General features: G+C 41.0%; 1 protein-coding gene across 1 annotated transcript; it reads right to left on the bottom strand.

The window, feature by feature from the left end:
• Window positions 1-524: 524 nt before the first annotated feature.
• TOMM70 (translocase of outer mitochondrial membrane 70) lies at window positions 525-25,497 on the bottom strand. The gene is made up of 12 exons (XM_058019210.1): window positions 25,221-25,497; window positions 17,134-17,307; window positions 15,911-16,037; window positions 13,334-13,443; window positions 11,889-12,037; window positions 10,559-10,766; window positions 9,187-9,321; window positions 7,922-8,029; window positions 6,669-6,785; window positions 5,769-5,866; window positions 5,120-5,242; window positions 525-4,169 (listed from the first exon to the last, which is right to left on the bottom strand). Exons 1-12 carry the CDS (start codon window positions 25,467-25,469, stop codon window positions 4,016-4,018), a joined length of 1,752 nt encoding a protein of 583 aa, XP_057875193.1. The 5' UTR covers window positions 25,470-25,497; the 3' UTR covers window positions 525-4,015.

Below are 25,497 nucleotides of genomic sequence, written 5' to 3'. Positions count from 1 at the left end.
TTGCACTTTTGGTTTTGGGGTTTCTGTTTTGAAGGAAGACATCTTTTACTGTAAAAATAATGTACAAATTATGCTTTTTATTCCTTGAAATGAAAAAAAGAAGCAACTTACCAGCCTTCACTGATAAGCTTTTGGTTTTCCAGCAGCATAAAACAGCTGTAAGGCTAAAATACAAAAATGGGAGGGAGAGGAGGTTTTGTCTTGCTCTAGCTAACCACATTTTCCCCAAAATCATCTTATATTTTATTCATGTTCAGCAATCCTTCTCTTCCCACAGTTTTTTGGTTTTCTGGGGGTTTTTGGTTTTGTTTTGGCTTTTTTTTTTTAACATTTGGCTTCTCTGCAATGAGCTTGGTGTGTTTTATAAACAAGAACAAACACTCAGCCAAGCCCTGACACATCCTTCCCCTCAAAAGCCAGATCCCACCATTCCACTTGGTGGCATTCTGTATTTTTGGTCTGTACTTTTCACTGAATTTTGGTGTACATACTGCACTGGAATTTTAAGAAACAAGCCACAGAGCACAAGGTGAAATGAAGGTTTATTTGTTGAAAAATAAATATTAAAAAATTAACAATTTACCATTTGAGCCAAGTCTCCTGCATTAGATTAGTGCTTCCCACATACTCAACAACCCATATCCATGATGGCCACTCCTGAGCTCCAACTTCTAAGTCATAATAACTATTTCATCTCTTTCCCTCCCCTCTCTCTACTAGTTCAAAACACAGGAGTAAATAAATACTACCTTTGGAGGATTAAAGTGGTGCAGGGCTCTCATGGGCTGACCACTTAAATCTGAGAAATGCAAAGTGCAGTTTGCAACAGGTAACAGAATCTGTGGTCTGAACTCCTCCCCTGGAATCCCAAATGGAGAGGATGGATGAAAATCTACTACAAACTACTTTGGTGAACTCAGCTGAAGAGCTGCTATGAGCTCAGTTCTTTTCAGTCTATCAGGACAACTCCTAAGCACCTTGTTTTAGTAGGGTCTCCAGTGCACTGCACTCAGAAGTGAAGCAAATGGGACTGTGAATTTGTGAGGCTTTCCCTGAAAGAAGTACACTGTCAGTTCTTAGCCACAGTGCTTGAAGCAGCCACTGCTCAACCTCTGTGTTGGTAGAAAACAGGCACTTCTAGGTATCCATACGACACATGTGCACCAGTATTCTGTAAGTACAGGAAACTAACCAGTAACAACCCTGAAACAGTTCCAGAATTTCAGCCTGCAAGAATTTAAATTATTTTTGAAGAAATAGCGGAAATTGGGCAGTGTTAGTATTGCTGGGCTGGTTAAAGCTGCTCTTCATAGCTGCAGAGTAAGTAACAGTATAGCTTTTCAGAGTCTGTTAGTTCCCTCTTCCCTTTCCATCTGCAGTTAGATCCTAGTAATTCAAGTCTCAGCTTAGAACCATGGAATATGCTGAGTAGGAAGGGGCCCATCAGGATCAGAGCCCAACTCTTGGGCCTGTGCAGGACATCCCAAGAATCACACCGTGTGCCTGACAGCACTGTCTCCATGAACAACAGGGACCATGCAGGATGAAAAGTAAGTTGCTAGACAATTGTATGTAGAAGCAACTTCCCAGAGTGTCCCTCTAGGATACATTTCTTTATCCAAGTCTTCAGTACTAGCTTCCTAAATTTCAACTTTTTTTTTTTTTTTTTTAAATAGCAGTAATACTTGTCTCACTTCAAAGTTCACATGCACACCTGGTTTACAATAAAACCTCAACTGTATCAGCCATTCACAAAAAGTCCCTTTCATCACAGGGATGCAGCTACATACACACATTAACAGGGTCACAGCTCCTGAGATTCCCAGCCCTCCTGGCTCGACTTCCTTTCCCCTGTAATCTCCAGCTCTCAAGATCATACCTCTGTGGGTGATGGAAGCAAGCAGAGATCAGATTGTTGATTCCATGTCTCCTCCTCATTCTTTCTTAAAGGTTGAAGTGAGAGAAGATGACAAGGAGTCAATTATCAGCTCTTCCTAGACTTACAATATAAGCACAGAGCTCACCACTGCAGAGAACCCCTTCATCAAAACCTGTTCTTATACATGTCAGAGAGAGATACTTGAAGGTAGTATTTATTTTTTCAGTTTACAGGTGATATGTCATTTACAAAAAAATTACAGACAATGCATCCTTTCAGTGCAGTTTCAAACTAGTTGAAGAACAGGCAAAAGTCTGTGATGATTTGGAATGCTAGTAATTGACAGCACATGCTTTTTTCCCTTAATTGATTGGGTGGGGTAAGGAATGGGGTACAGATGGGGTGATGAGGAGAAAATGCCAATGTAAATAAGGCCATGCGAATAAAAACTCCTTGGAGAACAGGACTCATCAGCCTGGCATATTTTTGTTCTCAGGATATTGATGCAGAGATTGGAAGTTGGAGAAGACATTTCACACTTGTTCCATTCAGTGCCCTTAGAAGCTGCCAGTACATTCCCATATCTTCAATCCTACACCAGTGCTATGATTTCTGATCACCTAGTGAGCTACTAAAATAATGATTAAATCTTTACTCTCCACTGTAGTTGCTGGGAGAAAGGAAGGTCAAGTTGAAAATGCAAGCTGCTGCTGTATGGTGGCAAACTACAGACCAAGACAGTTTGACTACAGCATCAGTCACTTCTTTAAAGGTTAAATACATCAGACGATTCACCACGAACAAATCTATGATTTCAGGATGGAAAGAAGCCCAAAACTAGTGTGTCACAAATTAAGCTACATCATTTGCATGAGTTTTGTCCAGCCACATCAGCCCAGGGAAAGGCAAGATGGACTGACTAACTTCCACACCAGAAAGATCAACCCAAAGCAAGAGGGCCCTCTGTGAAGTTCATAACGAGAGGAAAACTGTTCATAATTTGCCCATCTGCTGTTTGCAGCACAATTGCTTCCTTCTACAGTATCTGAAATCTTGGACAAGACAGGTCTACAGAACAAGGAAATGAGTGCAGTTTACAACTCCATTATTGGAAGTTTGAGCCTATGCTTTGTTCCTTATCTCACTTAATCCTGCCAAGGGGCTCTTAAAAGGAGATCATAACCCAGCAGTATCTAGAGAGTGAAGAGACTTTAGATAGTCTATCAGCTGCTACACTTATGCAAAAACATCAGAGATTACAAAGATTATATGCAAGCATGACCTTACCTTCTGGAGCTTGAATCCCAGCAGTGCTTTCTGTTCTTGAAAGTCCCCCTGAACCCTCCAGAACAATTTCCCATGACATTCAAGTAAAGACTGCTGTACAGGAATACATTCTTTCTTCCAGTAAAGTCTACACTGAAGCAGTGTTACTGACCTCCTTCCCCAGCCAACCTTTTTCCTAGCTCTCCTATGTAGTACTCTAGGGCTTTCTGGGGTGAGAATAAGGACTATCAAATTAATTCCCTAATAGCTGCCACAGGACTATTTCTAAGTAAGTTATGCAGAGGGTGGAAGGAGATTTAAGGGAAGATTGTGCATGCTTGCATATATTTACAGGTATCCTCTCCACATCTACTGACTTAAAAAAACCCCTCTATTATTAAAGTTTGAAAATTAATTTTTGCAAAATTAAAATCAACCCTCAAGGATTAATTGGATATAAAACCTATTTTACAGCACTGACTAGTATTACCTTTAAAATCAACAGGAAAAAACCCACATGCTGTATTATTATTTGATAAAGCAAAAATCGCCCACAACATAATCACCCAAAATGAACCAGTGTGAAGTTTTTATTTGCATGGCCAAAATATGTTCCTTTGGTTCCCCTGCAACTTTATTTCCCTTAACACACTCTAAGGTTTCTGCTGCAGAAGGAACAAGATGCAGCACTGCATACTTCCTTGAACAACCACTCCCACAACACCTAAACATTTAACAGATGTAGCAAATGACAACACCACGAACGGGAAAAAACTTAAGTTCCACCATTGAGCATGTTCTGCAACAGCATCTTTAGGGCTGGCTGAAGTGGGCAACTTCACTTTGGAAGGTCATTTCCTCCTTGTTTCTTTACAGTGTCGGTGGTTTCAATCCATACTTCTTTGCAACTTCTGTCTGAGCATAGGCAGCATCACAGAGTGAGTAGAGGTGTGCCATCTCCATTTCTGATTTGGCCAGGTTGATAGCTTTGTTGAACATTTCAATGGCTTTATCCAGATTACCTCTGAAATAAACAAAAATTTAGCCCAGTTAAGACTGCCAAAGCAATCTTGTCATCTCTAAAACATCCTTTTTCTTTCAGGGCTTACACTCTCCACCATTAATAACTTAAAAGGACTTTGGGAGGACCACCACAAGAACTTGTGGTGATGCTGAGCTGAGTAAACTCAGAGCTGTTACCAAGCCTAAGCAACTAGGACAGCTGTGAAACAGCCTTCCTCTGGAGAGCCCCCATGGGTGATGGGGCAGGATAAAATGTTCTCCACAGGACACCAAGTTCACTACAGAGATAATGCTGGGCAACTGAATGAAGTCTCATCTCCCCTGAAAGGACTTAACATACAAAAGAGGAAAACTTGCACAGACAGAAGCACATTATTTAAGTAGGAAATGCTTGCAAAATTTCTCATGGCAATAGTTTGTTTGTCCTTTAGAGGACTAGACATATTTAAGAGACTCTCTACTGTACTGCCAGCTACACCCCAAACCTTTGCACAGTTGCAAAACAATGTTACAGAGCAGGGCATTCCTCTTTCCCCCAAGAACTGTGAGCTGGAGTCCTGTTGGCTGCAGAAGAAAACAGCACAGGATCCTCAGTACAGACAGTCCAAATGTCCAAGGACAACATCAGCTACACACAAGGCAGGTAATGATTAAGGAAGTCACTTTAAGTGCAGAAGGGATGTATTTAAACATACAGAGACTCCTCTACACGTTGTCCATTAAGTATGAAATTGGTGATAAGAAATTGTCAGATCATAAATCACAATTATGCCACAGAGAATGCATATGCTTTACCTAAGAGTTACAGAACAGAGATCAGGATTTTGGGTAAGAGCTGGCCTTACAGGACACCGGGGAGAAGATCCCAAGACAGGATCCATGAGGAAATTTTAAAAACTACTGTAACTTCAGAAATAACTAAGAACTCTTAACACTGCAATTCAGCATTACCTTTGCACTTCAATCGTTCCCATGGTCTCGTATGCAAAATCACATTTGTTATCAATTTCAATGGCCTTGCTTATGAGTTCTAATCCTTTGTCTAAATCTTGCTTCCACTGGAGCTGAAGTAAACTACAGAAGAGAGAAAATTTCAAATTGGCTTCACATACTCCTCCCAAAACCTTCACCATGGTAAACAAAACCATCCCAAATGTATAATGTATTTAATTTCTAATGCAGGTACACAGCAACTTAGTAACTTCACAACTTTTAAAAACACCTATGTGAAAGTCACTTTCAATAAGCCACTTTACTGCTTTAATGACTCTAAACAAAGGCAAATTTTTCCCAAGAGGACTTGGCACATGTTGTTTTATGAAAGAAAAAACTTCAACACAAAGCTGAAACGAACAGGGCTAAAGGAAAAGTCAGAAATACTTCAAGCAGATACTCAATTAGCAATGAACACTGATGAAACTTTCCTGAAACTTATTAGCAGCTTAGTCAAGACAAAATATAGAAATACATTTAAGAGCACAAAGATGCTTTCAAGTTATTTTTCCTGGCTAAATTTCTAAACATAAGCATTCAGTTCAGGGCAGTTCATCTAAATATGCCAACTGCTCTTGAGCACAAGGACTGCAAATTCAATACATACCCTTTATGAACATATGTAGTGGCATTGTCTGGCTCAAGGTCAATGCATTTATCATACATTTCATCAGCCTTGCCAAACTGCTGTTGATCAGTTAGTGCCTGAATCAAAAGAGAAACCTGTTTGTCAATAAGCACCCAAAGCATGCACTCTGCACTCAGCTAATTCTAATTAAAACTGTATTGACAGCATGAGATTGGATGTTCATTTATGGTAGAGCAGGCCAGGCACATCAGTTACCAGAGTTAAGTTTCAAATTTGAGGCTTTTTGGAAAGCTTCTGTGCTTTAAGTGCACAAATTACTGACTCCACTGCCACCTGTAATGGGAAATCCACAAGCTACAAGCTGTGTGCTGTAAATAAAAACCATTCTAAAAAAACTCTTCCTTTTTCAGATATAATTCTTTCAGAAGGAAATGCATATACATTGCCAACCTACTTAAAATCAGAATGTCTCATGCTTCCTACTAAAACCAGCAGTATGTTCTTAGAGAATAAATTACAGTCTCTGTTACAAGTGTACTCCCAACAGCTGTTCTAAACCACTACATGCCAATGGCAGCAGAACAAAAACGTCACCCTAGTTCCACACATCTGACTCTCCAATTACCCAGAGAATCCCTGACATTCACCAGCTGAGATGCCACATACATGCAGGAAGGAGGGAAGCATGCAGGAATAACCTCTGTCTCCTAATAACCACCCTCAACTCATTACTTACACCCTGCTCCACCAGTTCCCCCTGTACCTCCTCCGACCCAGAATACCCATAACATAAATGCAGCATGTCTTATCTCAGCACTTAGCATCACAAATCTTCATCTGTTATCTGAAGAAATGTTATATCCAAGACAAAAAGTACAAGAGAATGCAGCATTTTCTTGAAGAGAGAGAAAAACATACCTGAGCATAGAGTGCATAGCCCTCAGCACACCTGGGAAAATTTTTTATGACATCTTCAAAGCCCTTCATGGCTGCTTGCACAGTCAAAGCATTACTTCCTGTATAAGCTTGGCGATACTATTCCAAGGGAAAAATAAATGAAAAAAACATTAGGCCATCACCAGACTGAAAAAAGACTGATCAGGCCTCTGGCCACCTCCCCAAGAGCTGCCTGCATCATAATAATTCAGTTATTTTACATAAGCTGAGTGAATTGGGATTGTTCAGCCTGGAGAAGAGAAGGCTTTGGGGTGTCTAATTGTGGTCTTCACATACCTGAAGGGAGCCATGAGAAAGATGGAGAAGGATTTTTTACAAGAGTATGTAAAAAAGATTTTTTACAAGAACATGTAAACAGGACAAGGGGGAATGGATTCAAATTGAAAGACAGCAGGTTTAGATTTGATACTAGGAAAAAATTCTTGTAAAGGTGGTACACTGGAACAGTACCCAGAGAAGTTGTGGATGCCTCAACCATGACAGTGCCCAAGGTCAGGTTGGATGGGGCTCTGAGCAATCTGGTCTAGTGGAAAGTGTCCCTGTTCATGATGGGGGAATTGGAATGAGATGATTTTTGAGATCCCTTCCAACCCAGGCTATTGTACGATTTTGTGCTAAGCTCCAGAAGGTGACAGGCCTGTACATCCTACCAAATCTGGTTTTGGGAACCTGTCCAAGTGTCTGGACTTGGAGAGGAAAACAGATGAAAGAAGGAAGTCATGAGGCCTAATAATTGTGATTGCTTCCCTCTATTTCAAATGCTTATAAATTCCAAACTTGGCATTCCTCCTTGTTCACACCATGCAAAGCTGCCCTGACAAGATTCTTGCACACTGAGTCATTGTACCAGCTTGAAACAGTTTGTTTGCAATTTCTTGATGATAACCATTTTCCACAATAGTAAAGCTTTATTAAAATCAATTTTATTTGCTCCAATTAGAATCAAGATATTAGTTCCTCTCACAGAACAGAAAAAATGTTCTTCTGTTTGAACAATGAGTGTTTCAAAAGAAAAGCAGCAAATCCATACTCCAACTGAAACTGTTGCATTATTTCTTTACCTTATTATTAAAAGACAGAGATGTATGTTGCCCTACTTTCCTGTTAAATAAACCTGTTAAATAAACTTTCCTGTTGAATAAACCAGAGAACCAGAGTGTTTTAGAGAGCTCTTTAAAGCAAAAGCACCCAGACAAGCCCAGCACATTACCTACCAGAGCGAAACACTTCTGTGCTTGCGCCAAGGCAGAATTGGGTCGCAATCGGATACATTCATCAAAGTCTTCCACAGCCTCCTCAATTTGGTCAAGCAGGATTTTCAGCTAGCCAGAATGAAAGAAAAGCCTATTTCTCTATTTCATCTGTGCTTCAGACACTTACATGATAATTCAATTAGCATCAGTTACTGATATCATCTCCAGCTCAGTTGCAGAACTGTCTAGAAACCTGAAAAACCCATAACTAAAAATCACTGTTATAATTGTGTTATCAAAGCCACCAGTGAAAATTTGGCTACCTACACAAGCAGGCAACTGTGTAGGGATTGAGAATTCTTGCATTTTAGACTGTTATCATCATCATGTAATCATTATCACCAGTCTCCAAAATTATACCGTATTTTCTCAAGTTGTTTTGCCTCTCTGTAGCCATTATCTGTGGACTATTTGGACATTGAAACATTTCAGCTTTTCCAGCTTCTATTTCAACTTATTTTGATGGGTTGGAGTTTTTTTTTGTTTTGGTTTTGTTTTGACATTATTTTCCTCCACAGGAGCAGAGTTCACTTCATAATTCTCTTACTTTACTGTGAAGCTACAAATTTTCAATCTGCAGAACACTTTCATTCCCTTCAATGAACACACAGCAGGATGTTAATTTTTGAGCACTAAAGAGGTCTAACAAATTCATGGAGAAAAACCTTGATACATGGAAGTCTTCCTTACAACCATGATTCAGCCTATCTGCATAAGCTAGTGTTCCATTTTTACTTCCAGCACCATTCATCTTACAGGTCTGTGGCAGTCCAGGCTTCTCTAGGGCTAGAAATTACTCAAGGACACAGCAGTGTCACAAAGCAGAGAGGGATGAGCTGAAGAGATCCCAGTCCAGGGCCCAGGGCTGCAGGTGTTACCAGGGCCAGGTTAACTCTGCTGTACCAAAGCTTCCTGCAGTGCAGATGCTGCTCTGCCATCCAGGCCCCTTCACAGAACAGCTTTTATCTGCTGTAAACGTACACAAGCCTCCACACTTGTAAGTCTCAGTTCATACTATAGAGGGCTTTCCTACAGCTATAGAAATTAGTTGCTTCTGCATGACCTGAACCTCCAAAACAGCCTGAATTTTTATCCCACAAAGTTCCCAATCAGGAGTTCATATTTTTCTGCCACAAACAGTATAAAGCGTCTCCAACTACACCATTTTTCCTTTTAGCATAACTGAAATAGCCAAGTGTTGGGATCAAATCTCGAGGGTTCCTTACTTGTCCTCGATGGTGGTAAACATCAGCATTCTGAGGGTCGATGTCAGCAGCCATGTTGAAGTCCTGGGTGGACAGCACGGGCTGCTGCTGCTGCATGTACATGCTGCCCCGCTTGATCAGAGCGTTGGCACGCAGCTGCAAAACACAGCCAGGGAAACGTCAGCCACCCAGTGCTCCTCCTTCAGTACAACCACGAGGCATAAACTTCAGGGAATTTAGAGATTTTAGAGGAGCTAAGATTTTAGTTAGAGATAAGCTGTATTGGAGTTAATTAAAATAAATGGGTAGGCCTTGATGAAGTTAAGAGTTAGTGGTTAAGTAATGATTGCTTGTGAACACAATGTTTGGTTAGCTGGGTTTATAATGAAGAATATAGAAACTGATAAATAGCTTTTAGGAACATAGGACAATTGTAGGCCTCCTCTGTTCTGAAACCAGTTGAAGATGGGAATGGGAATTCTACCAAGGGTTCATTTGCCATATTTACATTGGAAAGGTAGAAAGGTCAGAACGAGGAAGACATCATTTACTTCCTCATTTTGGAACCCCTCCCCATGAAAGGGACCACCGACCCATTTCAAGGAACAAGCTACACATGCTTAATGGCTTTTGAACTAATTACCATACAGAGTGGGGAATGGGATGTACCAAAGTTATGAATATGCATTTGGATTTTGGGTATTCAATACTTGTATAGATAAAAGGACTCTGTAATCACCTGTAAATCACAGTGTGTATTTGGGAGCTATCCCACACACTGCCCACACTTTCTAACTATACACTGTTAGAGAGTCTTTGTCAGTCACAGTTCGATATCGGTACTAGATCAATATCCATATTTTTAATAAATCAATCACAGTCAATTTTTCAGTTGACTAGTTTCTCCCACTGACAGGTTTCAATTATTCTAAGCAGGAATAAGTTTCATATTGACCCTAAATAAATGAGCTCCCTTACTAATTTCAAAAATGTCAGCCTATGCTTCCATTTCTGTGGATTTCCAAGCCCCCCCAAAATCCTTCTCAATTCCTATGTTTACAAATACATCAATGTTTTTTGAACTAGCTGAATATGCAAGTGCAATTAAGGCTTTTCACTTATCCAGAGTGGATAAGTCTCCAATTCATTCAGCTTCCCTCTGTTCTTTAGTTTGTAGCACTTATCACCTTTAGTTTGCACTACTCAGTGCAGCTGTCTCAAAAATCAACAAGCCCATGAGAAAAACAGTTTGTCAGTAACAAAACAATAAATAAACCAGAATATTCCCATTAATACATCTGAAAATTTTGACAAACAACTTCTTGAAGTATATTGCAAGATTATCATCTAACTTCTCAACCCCAACTAGAATCCAGCTGTGGGAGATTCTTACCTTCACATTTGCATCTTCCATGCTGATGACCTGATCTAGGTCTGGCTTGGCAGCACTTGCATTGCCAATAAGTAAGTAGAAAGTAGCTCGCAGAAGCAAAGCTTCTGCCATGTATCTTCCCTTTGCTTCAATTTCTTTAGTGCTTTCACTGATAATTTTGTCATAGTTCTCTTCTTCCATGTATTGTTTTGCTCTCAAATAGCCAGAGCTGTAAATGATGTAAGAACAGTTATATATATACATGCATTCACTGAACACTGCAATTTCCATTCAGATGTTTCATCAAATCATTACAAACACTAACTTGTGCTATACTTTTACAACACCAGCATAGTCCCATTGGAACATCCATTCCTGGATGGAGCCATCTTAGATGGAAAACAATTTCCACAAAAACTGGCCAAATTACATTGGAAATAAAGAAGAAAAACATTTTGAAGATTTTGAACATGAGCTTCATGTCCCTTGAGGTTCTTTTTCACATGAAGAACAGCAATAACCTCTGGTTTAAACAAGAGTGTGGAATTCATGGACAGGAAAGTGAAATGTTAAACCTAGCAATGTGCAGCTTGTACGTGGAAGAAATTATTTAATAGCAAAAAATTACAGCACTGCCTTGTTCTCAGCTGTATCCTGGATTCAGTGAATCTGCCTGTAGATCAGGACATTCTCTCTTACTTAAAAAAAAAAAATCATAATGCTGTTTGCAATGGTTTCCAAACTGACAGCATAGCAATCTTCCAAAACTAATCTGGAAAGTAGCATAGTAAATTAAATAATGATTTATGTGGTGCTCAGGCTCCACTAAACAAAACACAAAACAAACCTACAAAACCAAGTTTTTCTATGCCAGAACAAACTTTTCATTTATGGGCAATTTGATTCCAGAAAGACAAAACACCATTTCAGCCTCAGTTGCTGTAACTGCATGTTTTCATTCAAAATCCCCCTTTTCCCAGCTCATCTTCTCCCTGCCAGTCCAAAGGCAAACTTGCTCTCTTCCTTGGAAATGATCCTTCACTATAAAATATTCCTTGCCCCCAAAGCTTCATTGAGCCCTCTCCAGTTCTCCCAAGATTTACTGTAATACTGTAGTAAATATTCAGCATATTTTCCCAGTCTCATTGTCCTTCTTCTGCTTAGTGCAAGTTTGGAACAAGCCAGTCAGCTTTCACTAAGGTTTCACTTGCAATATTGATATCATTTATGTCAGAGGAATCTCCATGCCAAGTACCACACAAACAGCAGCACATTACACTGAGCAGAACATCCAAATCACTGAAAACTCAATTCCAGTACCAAACAATTCTCAACTGTACTGTACACTCACTTTTCTTTTACTTCAGAAGCCTCTCCCTCCTTGTCCTTATCTTCATCTGATTTCTCACCCTTAAGCAAAGGTTGGGAAATGATATCATCTGTGAAAGAACTGAAGTAGGATTTAATGAACTGTGGTGAGGGCATCAGAGGCTCCCGATTCTGAAACAGAGAAAGGAAATTCCAAGTCATTAGGTGGTGGGATCAGATGGGAAGGATGGAAATTGATAACAAACATGATTATTAAAGAAAAAACTGATGGAAGAAACAATGTATGACTTTCACTCTCTCATCTGATAGCCTGATGTTTTGGATTTGCTATTTTGATGTTTGGGGATCTTTTAAGCTTCAGATCACAATGCAATACCCATCATCAGTGAAAACAAAGGGATGATTTTTGGGGGAAGGGAGATTGTGTCTTTCCACATATGTGGCTAGAAATAAGGACTCTTAAGATATCATAAGACATGTACTAAAGCATTGGGTGTGCACATAAACTGGGAGAAAAATGCAAGCTGGTGATTTAAGCATGACCCTAAATTCAATCAGATTCTGAATGGCAGCTTCCTCTTTTCTCCAGCCTGTCCAAGAGAAACTGCTGTCATTATTACAATGGAGACTAATGAGGCAATGCCCTAGTTCTGTGTGGAACTTGGCCAACATATTTTACCTAAAGTCCCAGAAGTAACACTTCTCAGGTAATCAGTTGTTTCTACAGCCAAAAAATACTTCTTGTTTAAAATAAACTGCACACAAGAATTACAACGCAGTCTCTCCTGCAGGACAACACTGAATGGACTCTTCCGAAGCACACCTATCTATGTCCACCACACTCATAACACTGTTGTCACCTCCACACTACACGTTTATGTGAATTTCTATAGGAAAGAAATTCAGCATCTCAAAACCAACACAGGATTTCAGTACTTCAACCACCATCAAAACACAAACAAGAATGCTTTAATAACAACAAAGAACATACTAATATATGTCCCAACCTTTTTGTAAACCTACAGTCACTTAAATTTACTGGTTCTGGCTACCCCTCAGCTTTCACAGTTCTCTGTTTTGCGGTTTCCAAACACTCATGCATAGATGTCTGTCTGTTCCAACACACCCAGTTTCCATGAAATTGCAAGCTCAGAAATGTCCTACATACGGCAGCACACCAACTTAGGGTGTCTCTTGAATGTCATAACAAATTCCATTTTTAAAGGGAAACAACTGCTAGAAGCAGATCTCTCTTCCCTGCTGAGGTTCTGAAAACTTTGGAGAGGTCCCACAGGGAATTAGCACTGGTACAATGGCAGCTTTGTAGGAACCAGTTTGTGTTGCTTCTTACACTTGAGCAGATGAAGACAGTGACTTGTTTACAGCAAGTGACAGAATGCCAGCAACCCACTTTTCAACAACTGGTCAGGTGAAATAACAATTACTCAGCAGTATCACAAGTCCTACCTTGTACTTCTCTTTGGCTTTTTCTTTTCCAAGGAGTTTAAGAACTTTATCAGCTAATAACATACTTTGCTGGTTTTGGAAGGCTTCTAAAATGCAGACTGCAGTGACATCTAGGAAACAACAAAAGTGAGATTAAAGGAATTCTGATAGTCATTGAAGTACACTATAAAATGTGCCACTGAGTACAATGAGGCACTGCCAAAATAATACATGTCCTGTTCTCAGGCCAAAGCCCCTGTTTCCAGTTTGCTGTATTTACTGTATTCTTCAAGACACAAATTTGTACCGAAAATGATCTTCCTGGGATAAAAGGATTTCATGACAGTGAATGAAAAGAAATTGGATTTATTTTTCTGTTCATGTTTTTATCCAGAGACAAACACACTTAAATCAACAGTGAAAATATAGACCTCTATCAGGGGCTTTCACCATTTTGAAACTTTGAGGAGAATAATTATGTTCATATGGTGCTTGCATTAAAAGTGCTAACAGAGCTTTTCTTCTGGGACTGGTCTTTGTTTTCTACTTCTAAAATTCACATTCAGTCCCATCACATCTCACTTACTCCTCAGTTTAAGCAATCTGCCTAAATTCTATCTCAAATTTTTCTGCCCACCTCGGTGACTTTGGAAGGGAGCAAGGAGAAATACCTTGCTGGCCTATTTGAAGTGCCAGCCCCTATCACATGGCTCTCATTCACACAGAGAAACCTCTGCATGTGTTAACCCACTGCTGCCAAGTGAAACTTCCCAGAGTGAAATGCACTCTTACCACTCACAGTTTCTCTGGACTTAATGCAATGCTACCATGGGTTTTCCCTGTTTTGTTTTCATTTAAATATTAGTGAAGATGACCAGAACCTGGACTTGAAATTCAAGCAGGGTGCAGTCTGAATATGCTTGAAAAGTAAATGTCTTGCCCTGGAGTTTTAGTATATCTCTCTAATTCTGCTGCCAGACAGACTATGAAGCCATCACTTATACAGAAACTGCCTGCACCTCTGGCATGGTCCTGAGGCACATCAGAGTCCCTGGGAAAGTATGGTACCCCCAGAAAGAATGTGTTCTACAAAGCCAGCAGACATTGCCCAAAGACTGCTGCACTCCAACATTGGCTGCATCAGCAGCATCCTCCCAAATAATACTGCCAGGGATCACTGGAGGAGTTTTCTGCTGGTAGTTCTGGGGTTTTGAGGTTTGTTTGGTTTTGCTTCCCTCCACTACATGGGCACACCCTACTTCCTAGGGTTTTGCTGGCCACATGTGGTTGGTAGGCAAAAGCAGGGTTATAAAAAAACAGTGTTGCTCAAAAAAAAAAAAAAGCAAGAAAGCTTCAGATCTGAAAAAACTGCAAGCAAAAAATCAAATAGAAATAAAGGCTGAAATTAATTGTCACTAGCATCACTGCTATTAACAGTAAAAAGAAGTTATATTTAAAACTGTCCTACTGTCACAGGGACACTTGATCTTTCTTGGGGCTTTTATCACCTGGCAGCTGCATAAGGTTTAGATTTTATTACAGCACCCTGGAAGTGCAGCTGATACACAGTGGTTGCAAAGGATGCGCTAAATGGACCAAGTTGTCCTTTTCTAGTTACTACTGTCTTAAAGGGCATAAAGGCATTCTGCCAGCAGATAAACAGATAGATAGATAAAAATTTCACATCTAATTTACCTTCTAATTTGGCAGACCTAACTCTTGTCTGTTACACATAATGAAACTAATTCAACAGTTAGATTTCCCATTATCTGTCCTTCTGTGATAATGAGCAGAGCTGAAAATCTCATTTTTCTTTTAACCTAACATCAGCAGGAATGATTTCACTTGATGAAATTTATATGGGTAATTTCAAGCAGTGTACTGTAGCTCAAAAGTGCCACGAGACAACACATCTGACCCGTAGTTCTTAACTTCCATGGTTTCTCAGTGACATCTTCCTGACAGTTCAAAATGTGCTCTGTTTACAAATAGCATTGGAAGGTTTGACACAGTAATTTCTTCTGAATACAAAGTATTAATATTAAAAAAAAATCAATCTGTTCTGTTTTCATAAACAATGCACCAGAAAAACATGCTATTGAAGCTCTTTTCCTTCTAATACCAGTCCAAAGCATTTAAATTACTGGTATACTTTTATTTCTGACCATGCACCTCTACCTGCAAAACCCTACATTTCTGCAGTAGTATAATTTCTCTAAAACAAACAAAGAAAAAAATCTCTTTACTGCATGGAAATAGAACAACTGGTTATCCACTCATGTTAAGATTAATTCTATCCTAAAGTGAAGGAGTTTCCTGGAAAAATAATATCTTGAGTTGCTACAGTAACATCAATTTCTCAGCAGTCGTTTCAGATGTGAGCAGATGAGAGTTTGAGAAACGTGAAAAGGTTTCTTCTGACAAGAGAGGAGTATGTATTTGCAGCAGCTCTGAATGGTTTTAAATACATAATGATTACATTACTGCATGACTGTAGCTACAGAAGTGAAAACAATTTCCAAAAGTTGCCATCTCCAAAGCTCTCCAAAGCAGCAGAACTAATTCCACTTTTAAGTGGACACAGCATGAGCCACTTACCTTCTAAACATTCCTTCTTATTGTCTAGCTTCTCATGGGCCTTTGCACGTCTGAAGAGAGCTTTGACATATTTAGGGTTGAGCTCAACAGCCTTTGTACAGTCCTGTGCCACTTCTGTCCATTTTTGCTGTGGGCAGGAGAAGAGCACGGTGAGAGGGCCCCCCCTGAGCTCCCCTGTGGCTCCCCCAGCTCTGGGGTCACACACACCCAGCGATGGCTGCGGCTCCAGGGCTCTGCTCCTCCCTGCAGCGCCACAGGGAGGAACTGCCTGGGCACAAAACTGCCAGCTCCTGCACCAGAAATGGAATTCCTACACAATACTAATGTTTTGGTGTACAAAAATTTGTAAACCAGACAGTGTACAAATCCCATGGGAGAACATAATGAGTTGATGCAAAGATGCTTGCAGGAGGTAACACTGGGACTGAAAGACTGGTGTAAAACAGCTAGAAGAAAGAAGATGGAAATATAATGGAAGCAAACAAGTTTAACAAAGTGCTGAAACTTTTTTAAAATATTTTTTCAATTTATCAAAACGGGCCTTTCTAATACAGGAACCATATACATTTGGGATTCATTATGGCATGAATTTGTGCTAGACAAGAACTAAATCTAATGTCAGATTCATGTAAGCACAGTCTCTCACCTGATACTTCAGACTTTTCCACTCCTTGATACAGCTCACCAACTCGACCCCATAAGCAAATCCATCATACCATAATAAGCAACACTGGCTGACTTCTAAAATAACACCCAGTATACTCAGCTGTCGAGTAAACATTACTTCCCCATGTGCAAAATTTAGGTCTTGGCCTTTACTAGGATTTCAGTGATATTTTGTTTACATTTTGAAGTAGCATCCTTCCAAAATATCTGGCCTTTCACAGTTAATCACTCAAGTAGAGAGAAGTAAAATAAACTTATATACAAGAAAATTCTTCCAGAGAATAAGAAATTAAAACTTTGTCTTGGAAGAACAAGATGCATAAGAATTACATAAGATCTACTGAGTGTGGTCAACAGAAAATAATTTTATTTACATGCAGAAAAGTATGATAAGCTGAAAAAAGCTGCAACAGCATCTTTTGTGAAAAGAAAACATCATCTGTTGTGAATGCAGCAGATGTTATCACTTGGGACCTTTCAGTGGATGAAAGTGACAAAATACAAAATTGATAATGCTACTTCTTACAATAAACACATAATTATCTTTAATTTCTTACCAGTTGTTCATAGGCAGCAGCTCTGTTTTGATAGAAGGTAGAAAGATCAAGGTTTTTCTCAGGAGGACACAGGCTGATAGCCTCAGTATAACACTGAATAGCTAACTCATATTTTCCTGCTTTAAAGTACTTGTTTCCTTTGTTCTTGGCTGCTTGGGCTCTACCAAGAGGACTCTGAAAAAGAAAGTCAGAGGTCAGTTCAAATTAAAAAGGCATCACAGCACACAAGCTATGCACTTTAGGGCTCATCTTCAAAGATATAAAAATGAACCTGACTTGTAAACTCTAGCCCAGACTTCTGAAAAATCTCACTGATTTCAGTTCCTGGAAACACATGAGAATTTTCTTTTGCAAGTGTATCAGATAGGGGATAACCTTGACACAAGATTCACTACAGTGGTAATAAACAATGCAGTGATTTCTGTTTGGAAAGCTGAGCAGACTGTAATCTTTTACATGGCTGGTGATCAGAACCAATGAGGTAAGTTGTTTCTCCAAAGGCTGAATGCGTAAAGACAACAAAGCCCTCAAAGCAATTCAAACAGCAGAGCCTCCTGAAATGCATACAGCCCTAGGACCAGACGTGATCATCACACTATGAATTAAATATGGAAAACACTTTGTGGAAAGACCTATTGAGCAAGACAAAACCTGTAAGGAAAATAAAGCTGGTTTGCCTTTCATGCTCTAGGCAAATCAACTTTACAGCTGACTCCTCTACAGCTTCACACACCCTGCTTCCTGTAATGACAAGTGTTGGACCATCAGCACCTCAGCAGGGGATGGGAAACTGCTGACTGGCCTGAGACCCTGCTAAATGCATCTTTATGTTCTGCACCACGTGTTGATGATCTGCATTTCTGCAGAAACTAACATTGCTACCTACCTGAAACCCCTGGATTTCCAAACCAGTTATCAAATCTTGTGCTTTGTAAGGGATTAGATGTAAAAATGTTCTATCAAAGAGCACTCAAGAAATAAGAACTGCAAAAGATTCTTATATTGATTTTCTGGATTTCTGCTCTTCTGTTACAGCCACACCTCATGGACAACATTTTGGGGCATTTTGCCAGACCAAAATGAGCAGAAGTAAGGGCACAAATGCCATTCCACCAACCCTTCTGGGCAGGGAAAGACTGGGGGCAGAAGTGCCTTTAACAATAGCTGCAAGATTCACCTCATATCCCCTGCACTTCAGATCACTGAGGATTTGTTGGGAATTGTCCCTGCTGCTCTTTGACCACACTTCTGACTCCTCTACCCAGTTATCCCCTGCCAGGGCTAAACTGAACGGATACAGACAACCAGACAGCTATAACACAAATTTGAAAACAACTTTGCATTTCAAAGCCCATTCCCCTTAATGTCTGCTCATTTCATACCAACCTGATCATTTTTTGCATCTAAGTCATTTACTTTAAAACTGAAAACCTGAGGGGAAGCCAGGACTTGCTCTATAATCTGTCTTTTAAGGTCTGAAAGCCTATCCTGGCAAGAGAGAATCAGATAATTGGTGCTAGTCTCAGTTCCTACCTAAAATTAGGCATCCAAATAGAACAAAAGTATCCTAGAAGCATTCTCCTGAGGGAAGACTTACAAGTGAAACCATATAAGGGAGAGAATTTCTTAAATATCCCTACTGCCAGCAAAGATTTTCTCTCAAGTCATAATCACTGCATCAATCTGCACCATCTTTATTGTTCACAGAACAAGGCAATCTGCAAGGTTTTCAGATTTTTCTATTGTAAAGCTCCAAATTTAATGTGATAAAAGATTATTAACTTCAGCCCATACACTGTGTAACTCTATGCTACTCTATGCCAAAATTAGAGTGCAACTATTTTTACTGAGAGACAAGTAACTGTGTATCTGGTAAATTGTTTCTTTAAAACTTAACCAAAGTCTCAAAAGGTTAAATTTATTTTGAGTAGGTCCCTAAATTCATCTCCAAATACGACAATGCTTTTCTTTTAACAAAGGGAAGGGTTATCCATGTGCTGCAGCTAAATGCATGCAAGTCAGCTTGAATTTTTCCTTGTACATGTCTAGAGCAAACCACATTAAAGATGCCCTTGTGTGAAAATCTTACAAAAATCAGTGCCATTCTATTAACTTGGGTTGAAAAAGAAAAACACATTATATGGGCCATGTTGTAACATTGACACATGTTCCCAGTGTGAAAATGATTTAAAATTGCAGAGATGAAGCCTAACTGCAGCAAGGTTACTACTACTAACCTACTACTAGGTTACTATCAAGCCTTCCCACAAGCCTACAAGTGCACACAACAGGGATCAAAAACTTCAGAAACTACAGACAGGATGCCCAAGTTATTGAAATCAGTAACTGTTATGAGAGTGAACTTTTAGGAACCATTGCAGGATCACAGACCACACACCCACTGATACAGAAATGAATCATGGAGCATCTGCTGACTCCTTGGTTACCCCCTGCTGCACCCATGGCATGAGGCAGGAAATGTGGGGCAAGGACTCACAACTTGGAGCACAGCATGCTCTCAATTCAATAATATCATTTAGCAGCATTGCCCAAGGCAAGGAAGAAATCAACTTGTTTGTTTATGCTGCCTTAAACTACACTGCTTGCTCTGAGACGTTTTGTTTCTGCACCCTTACTCAAACTACTCTGCTGTAGCCCTCAGTATGCACCCAAAACACCACCAAATACAATGTATGTTTTTGTTTGGTTTCGTGGGGTTTTTGCTATTCATGGTTTGCAGGTTTTCTGGTAGCTGTTTATTAAAAAAAAAAAAAAAAGATATTAAAGAACTCACATCACATTACATGCTGCCTTACCTTTTCATGACAGCACAAATAAGAAAAGAAAATTAATTCCTCACATCAGTTTCTGAAGGTTTGTCAAGACTTAAGTTTAACCCTTAGAAAAAATTTTAAGCATATTTTTAAAAATTCCTTCTCAATTGCTACACTGGACATACACAAGATAGTACTTAAGAGGTTGATTATGCAAACAAACTTCATGCACAAGTAATCAAAAACCTCATTCTTCTGTTTTCTTGCCAAATAATTCTACACATCATTTTCCAATTTCACTGCTTCTCCCAGCCTGACAGAGAGCCTGACCTTAACCATGTTATGTGGCACACTGGACACTTTTTATCCCCAAGGTGAAGGTCCATATAGAGCAAGAAAAACTCTCCAGTTTGTCATCTTCTGGTCAAAGAATCTGTGCAACAACCAAACCAGCTGAATAAAATGAATGTAAGTTCCTAACAGAGCAACAAAAAAATAACTCATAAGTTATTTGCAGCTACACAAAAAATAACATCTCAGTACTTAGGACTGCCTTCAGCAACTGTTGCTTAACAAGGTTTAGAACAGAGCTTAAGGTGAAATTGAGTTATCAGTTATTCAGGTACCTGAAGAAGCCGATTGCTAAGTGTCTAAAGAACAGAAAACACTGGCAAAATTTTCTGAACTTCTAATTTAACCTCAGCAAATGTGCTTTTCTCACAAAATGTCCAGAAACTGTGTGCAAACAGCAACAGACTGCCAGCTGCAATAACAATGCTTAGTAACTCCCTGCAATGGCAGTATTGTTAAACTAGCTGTTCAGAACCTTATATATTTGAGGGAGACTGTTATTCAAAGCAGAACAAGAAATTTCCTGCCAGCCAATGATGGCAGTGATTCACAACAGAAGCATGAGCAGAGTTTCAGCATTTTCTCTTGGTTAAAAAGGATTTGCATGAGCCCTTATCTGACAGATGACATGGAGGGCGACTACTGTTTCAGCCATCTTAATTCAACCTGCAAAAAAAGAAAGCCTTGGTCTAGGCATCTTTTTTGTCCTTTGCAAGTGAGAGAAGCCTCTTAACGAGATGAGGTACCAGGAAAAAAAAAATCCTGTTCTTTTCTGAATATCTATCTTTCCACTACATTTTTTTTTTACTAAGGTTCATCTCAAGTCTTTTTTCAAACAAAGGCATTAACTGAACATAAATGGTTTAAAAAGTCTCTTTAGCACTAAAACCACTATGACAAAAAGCACGTTTACATGAGCTTTAGAAGTAAATTCAAAGCACCAGCAAGGATGAATGACACTCAGAAAAAAGGTAACGACGTTTCCAGAACAAATTCACTGTATTCGCAGTCACCTTCCTGTTAAATGAATTTGCCATCCACACCTTCCATAAATAAGCCAAGAGTCTAACAGTTTTACTGCTACTGTACACACATCCAGGAGTTTTCTACACCTGTCCACCATAGCTAGCACGAAATAGAAGACTTAGAGTAGGTTGACAGTGAGATTTACTAAGCAACAGGTGCACAGTACAATAGAAATGACTTTTTAGTTCCTTTGCTTAGATCAATTTAGAGTAAGTACCAGCATGAGTGTATCTAGACTAAGGGGTTCAATTTGTTCATATCCTGATCTAATGTCACAGCAGAGAGAGAGGCAGCATTCAGCAATTGCCACTAAAACAGACACTGGAAAGAAGCCACGCTGGCTGGCTGCTGACCCCGGAATGTGGCACCACAAAGGCCGAGGAGTTTGTCACGTTCCCCCACACCGCACTCAAGGACAGGGCCCAGCTCACAGCAAAGTGTGCAGAGACAGGGACTGCTGTGACCCCAAGGGCTTTGTCCGAAACACACAGGGCCACCCAGCTGCCCTCCTCTCACACCAAACACAGGGTTACCCTGTCAGCCTGCTGAAAGAGTTAAGGGCTCAGATCTGCACTACCACAGAGCTGCAAAAGGAATTGATTCCAACGTCAAGGGGAAAAAATACTGAAGCAACCAACACATTACCCCACTGACTAACAACTGCTCACTCCTGTAAGACAAGGAGGGTATAAAACCTGTGAAGAATTTATCATGGAATAAGTTTAAAAAAAATTAATCAATTGGGTGCCAACTAAAGCAAAGCACTCCATATTTTAATTACACAATACTCCTTACAAACCAGGAGAGCATGTGAAAAACAACTGCTACTGAGTGACTAAAACACATTCCATCCAAATTACAAGAAACAATGACAATGTCATGAACAGATGCAATTTGGCTTTAGGACCTTTGAGCCATCATCATCATCACTTAACTGGCCCAATAACACCAGTTTACTGTACTGCTAAGGAGCTGTGCTTACAGGAGAAGGAACCTCAAAAGTAGTTCAGCTTTTCCCAATATAGCACCTGTGCCAAGGGCTTCTGCCAACACAGTGTCAGTCACAGATCACACACTTGGCCAGTGCATCGATGGCAGGACAACCCTCTGGTGCAGACACAGCCTGGGAAAAAAATGTGAGGCCCGTCCAGCAGGTAAAAGAAAAGCTTGAGCTGCATGCAAAAGAGAGAATAAAGAATAGGGAAGGTATAGGACCTTATTTATTTTTAAAAAACAAAGAAAAAAAATTTCAAGGTAATGTCTTCAGAAACAGTGACCAGAACATCAAATGGGTACAGGGGCTGATTTAATGAAAAGCACAGAACAGTGTGAGTCCTAAGTTACATTTATGAGTAAAAGAATAGTTAGCTGACACAGCTGTTGGTAGCAGATTCATTATTGACCTATGTGTTTTCCAAAGATTTTCCTCTTGTATTTCAACTGTGGAATGAATTACTGGCTCTTATTCACTATGCAGACTTGTACATGAAATCCAACTGAGTTTCAAAAAGTACCTCATCATGTTAGAGAGGCAGATTAATAAAATACAGGCAGTTTTACAAGTGAAGCATCTGCAGTGGCTGTATTTTCAATCATGGGTCTTATCACTAAAATCCATAACTAATAAAATATGAGAGGAAACATGGAATCTACATGGCATCATTGCTTTGGATATGAGTAACAGGAAGACAATCCTCCACACACACACAAAGCAGTCCTGGGAACTTGCAGCCACATTTCTATTTCTGATGCAGCCATATTTTGACCAGCTAGACGATTATCTCATGTAATCAGTCAAATCTGATAACTTCTGGATCTTTCCCAAGCAACACCTCTCATTTCTTTACAGTATAAGTAATGATATAAGGTCATACCACTCAACTTACCCTTCAATGCACACAGCCTTCTAGCAATTCAAATTGTGGAGCAACACACAATATTTTAAATCAAATGCTATGTAAGTGTTTTAAATGTTTTAAGTGCTTCCTTCCTACAGCTGCAGCATGACTACAAACTCCTGGATATTGCTGGAATTCAGAAACACAACCAAGAAACCCAGAGTGAAGGCACTAACAGGGAAGTCACTGCAGAAAGACAAAGGTCAGGAGCAGCCTGCAGACCTGCAGCAAGCACACTCCCATAAATACACCAGATGCTGCTTGCAGCCACGAGCCACAGCTACCACAGTAAACAGTGTGAATTCATCCTCTGTACACAACTTCTTCAGGACTGTTTGGTGCCCAGGAAGGAACAAATCAGTGCACTGAAGTAACTGCCTCGAGGTCCAGCAAAGGATTTACTGTGCTCTGGGAATGCCTGGGAGCAGCAATGATTCACCAGCTGGGGAAGTCGCCACCTTCCTCTCCACTGCCTGTGCACCTGCCACTGCCCGCCCCACGCGTCAGTCTGCACCGCTCCAACCATCAGGGCTAGAACGGACTTCTCCCTGTCTCCAAGAGGTGATTCCTCTTCTCTCCTCATCATTTCAGATGGGAAGCTCCAACAGTCTGACAGTTCAAAGCATTTTGGGTGATGCACAAGAACGGGAGAGGAAAATGCAGTGTGGGATACTCTTATCAAAGGCCATCAGTTTGTCAAATCCATTACTTTAAACATGCTTGTCACCTGCAACCTCACCTCAGTGATGCTGCATGACTGGCAAGGCACATCTGGGACTGCAGATGGGCAGAAAGTGCATCCTAGAGGCATTTTTTCCAACACCATAGATCCGATCTGGACTCCAATCTTACATGTTGTCCTTGAGTTTTTGCACAGATCATTTTATCTGAAAGTTCTCAGAATGGTAATTTACAACAGGATAGATGTATGCTTTGAGAGCATGCCTACTTAGGCAAATTCTACACTTTGAAGTCTCTGCTGCATGAACTGTGTGGCTTCTATATTTTCATGGAACATACTATTTCATTTTAAAACAATCTTAATTGTGTTTTCTTTCCACTCTGCTGTATACAGCATCTCACATACAACAGATCGCAGATTTCCTTTTCAAAACACCATTCCTGGGAGAAATTTATTCACAGCTACTCTAGACCTCAAAGACAGAGGTATGTTCCCCTCTCAGCAGCACAGATCCATGCTTAGCCAATTGATGAGAAGATGCATTTGGCAATGCCTGATCTTGGAACAAACTAATCCTGATCCCTGTGTGGCAAGGGCAGAACTGCAACCACGAATGCCTGGCTAGGAGCTCAGTGGGTCACACAGGCTGATCACAAAAAGACATGGAAATCTGGGAGCATATCCAACCAAGGGTGACAAACATGATTTAAGGGACTGGAACATCTCTCATAGAAGCAGAACCTAAAGGAGCATGGCCTGGTCAGCCTTGAGAAGAGATGGCTGAGAGGGGACCTCATCATTATCTATCAGGATCTGAGGAAATGCATCAGGAGGATGGGTCTGGGCTCTGCTCGGTGGTGCCAAGCAATGGGACAAGAAGCAATGGGCAGAAACTAATGCACAGAATTTCCACATGGACATGAGGAAGAATTTCTTTACCGTGCAGTGACAGAGCACTGGAACAGGTTGCTCAGAGAGGAGTCTCCCTCACTGGAGGTATTCCAGACTATCCGGACACAATTCTGTGCAATGCGCTCTGGGATGACCCTGCTCGACCCCGGAGCTTGGATCAATGACCCACCGAGGGCCCTTCCGACCCAGCCCGTGATTCCGTGACCGGCCGGGCGTGTCACGCAGAGCACGACCAGGATGTCACCCGAGCTCCATCCCACCACACGCTGCTCCTCGCTGGGGACCGGCGCCCCGGCAGCCGCTCTGCGGTCGGGCCCAGCGGCCCGTCGGGCCCTGCCGGCGGCAGTTCCAGCCCGGCCATCCCCGCGCTGCCCCGGGACCCCGGCTCCCCGCGCGGCGAGCCCGGCCCTGCCGCCGCTCCGGGCGGCGCCGCTCCCCGCTCACCATCTCCTCGTGTCCGGGCCCGTCGGGCTGCCCGGAGCCGCTTTCACTGCCGGGCCCGGGGCTCGCCCGCCCCTCGGGGGTCTTCCGCTCGCTAGCGCCCTTCCCACGCCGCGCCGCCCGCCGCCCCCACAGATAGACCGCGCCGGCTCCCAGCAGGATGGGCGTGCCCAGGACCAGCGCCAGCTGCCATCGCGACAGCCCGCCGGTGCCGCCGCCGCCCGGCACCTCCACGGGCTTCGAGGCGGCCATGACGCCCGGGAGGAGGAGGAGAGGAGGA

This window comes from Melospiza georgiana, chromosome 2, assembly GCF_028018845.1.
Source record: "Melospiza georgiana isolate bMelGeo1 chromosome 2, bMelGeo1.pri, whole genome shotgun sequence".
Lineage (NCBI taxonomy): Eukaryota > Metazoa > Chordata > Aves > Passeriformes > Passerellidae > Melospiza > Melospiza georgiana.
The sequence above is the reverse complement of the archived record's forward strand: the minus strand, read 5'-3'. Positions and strand labels throughout refer to the sequence as shown.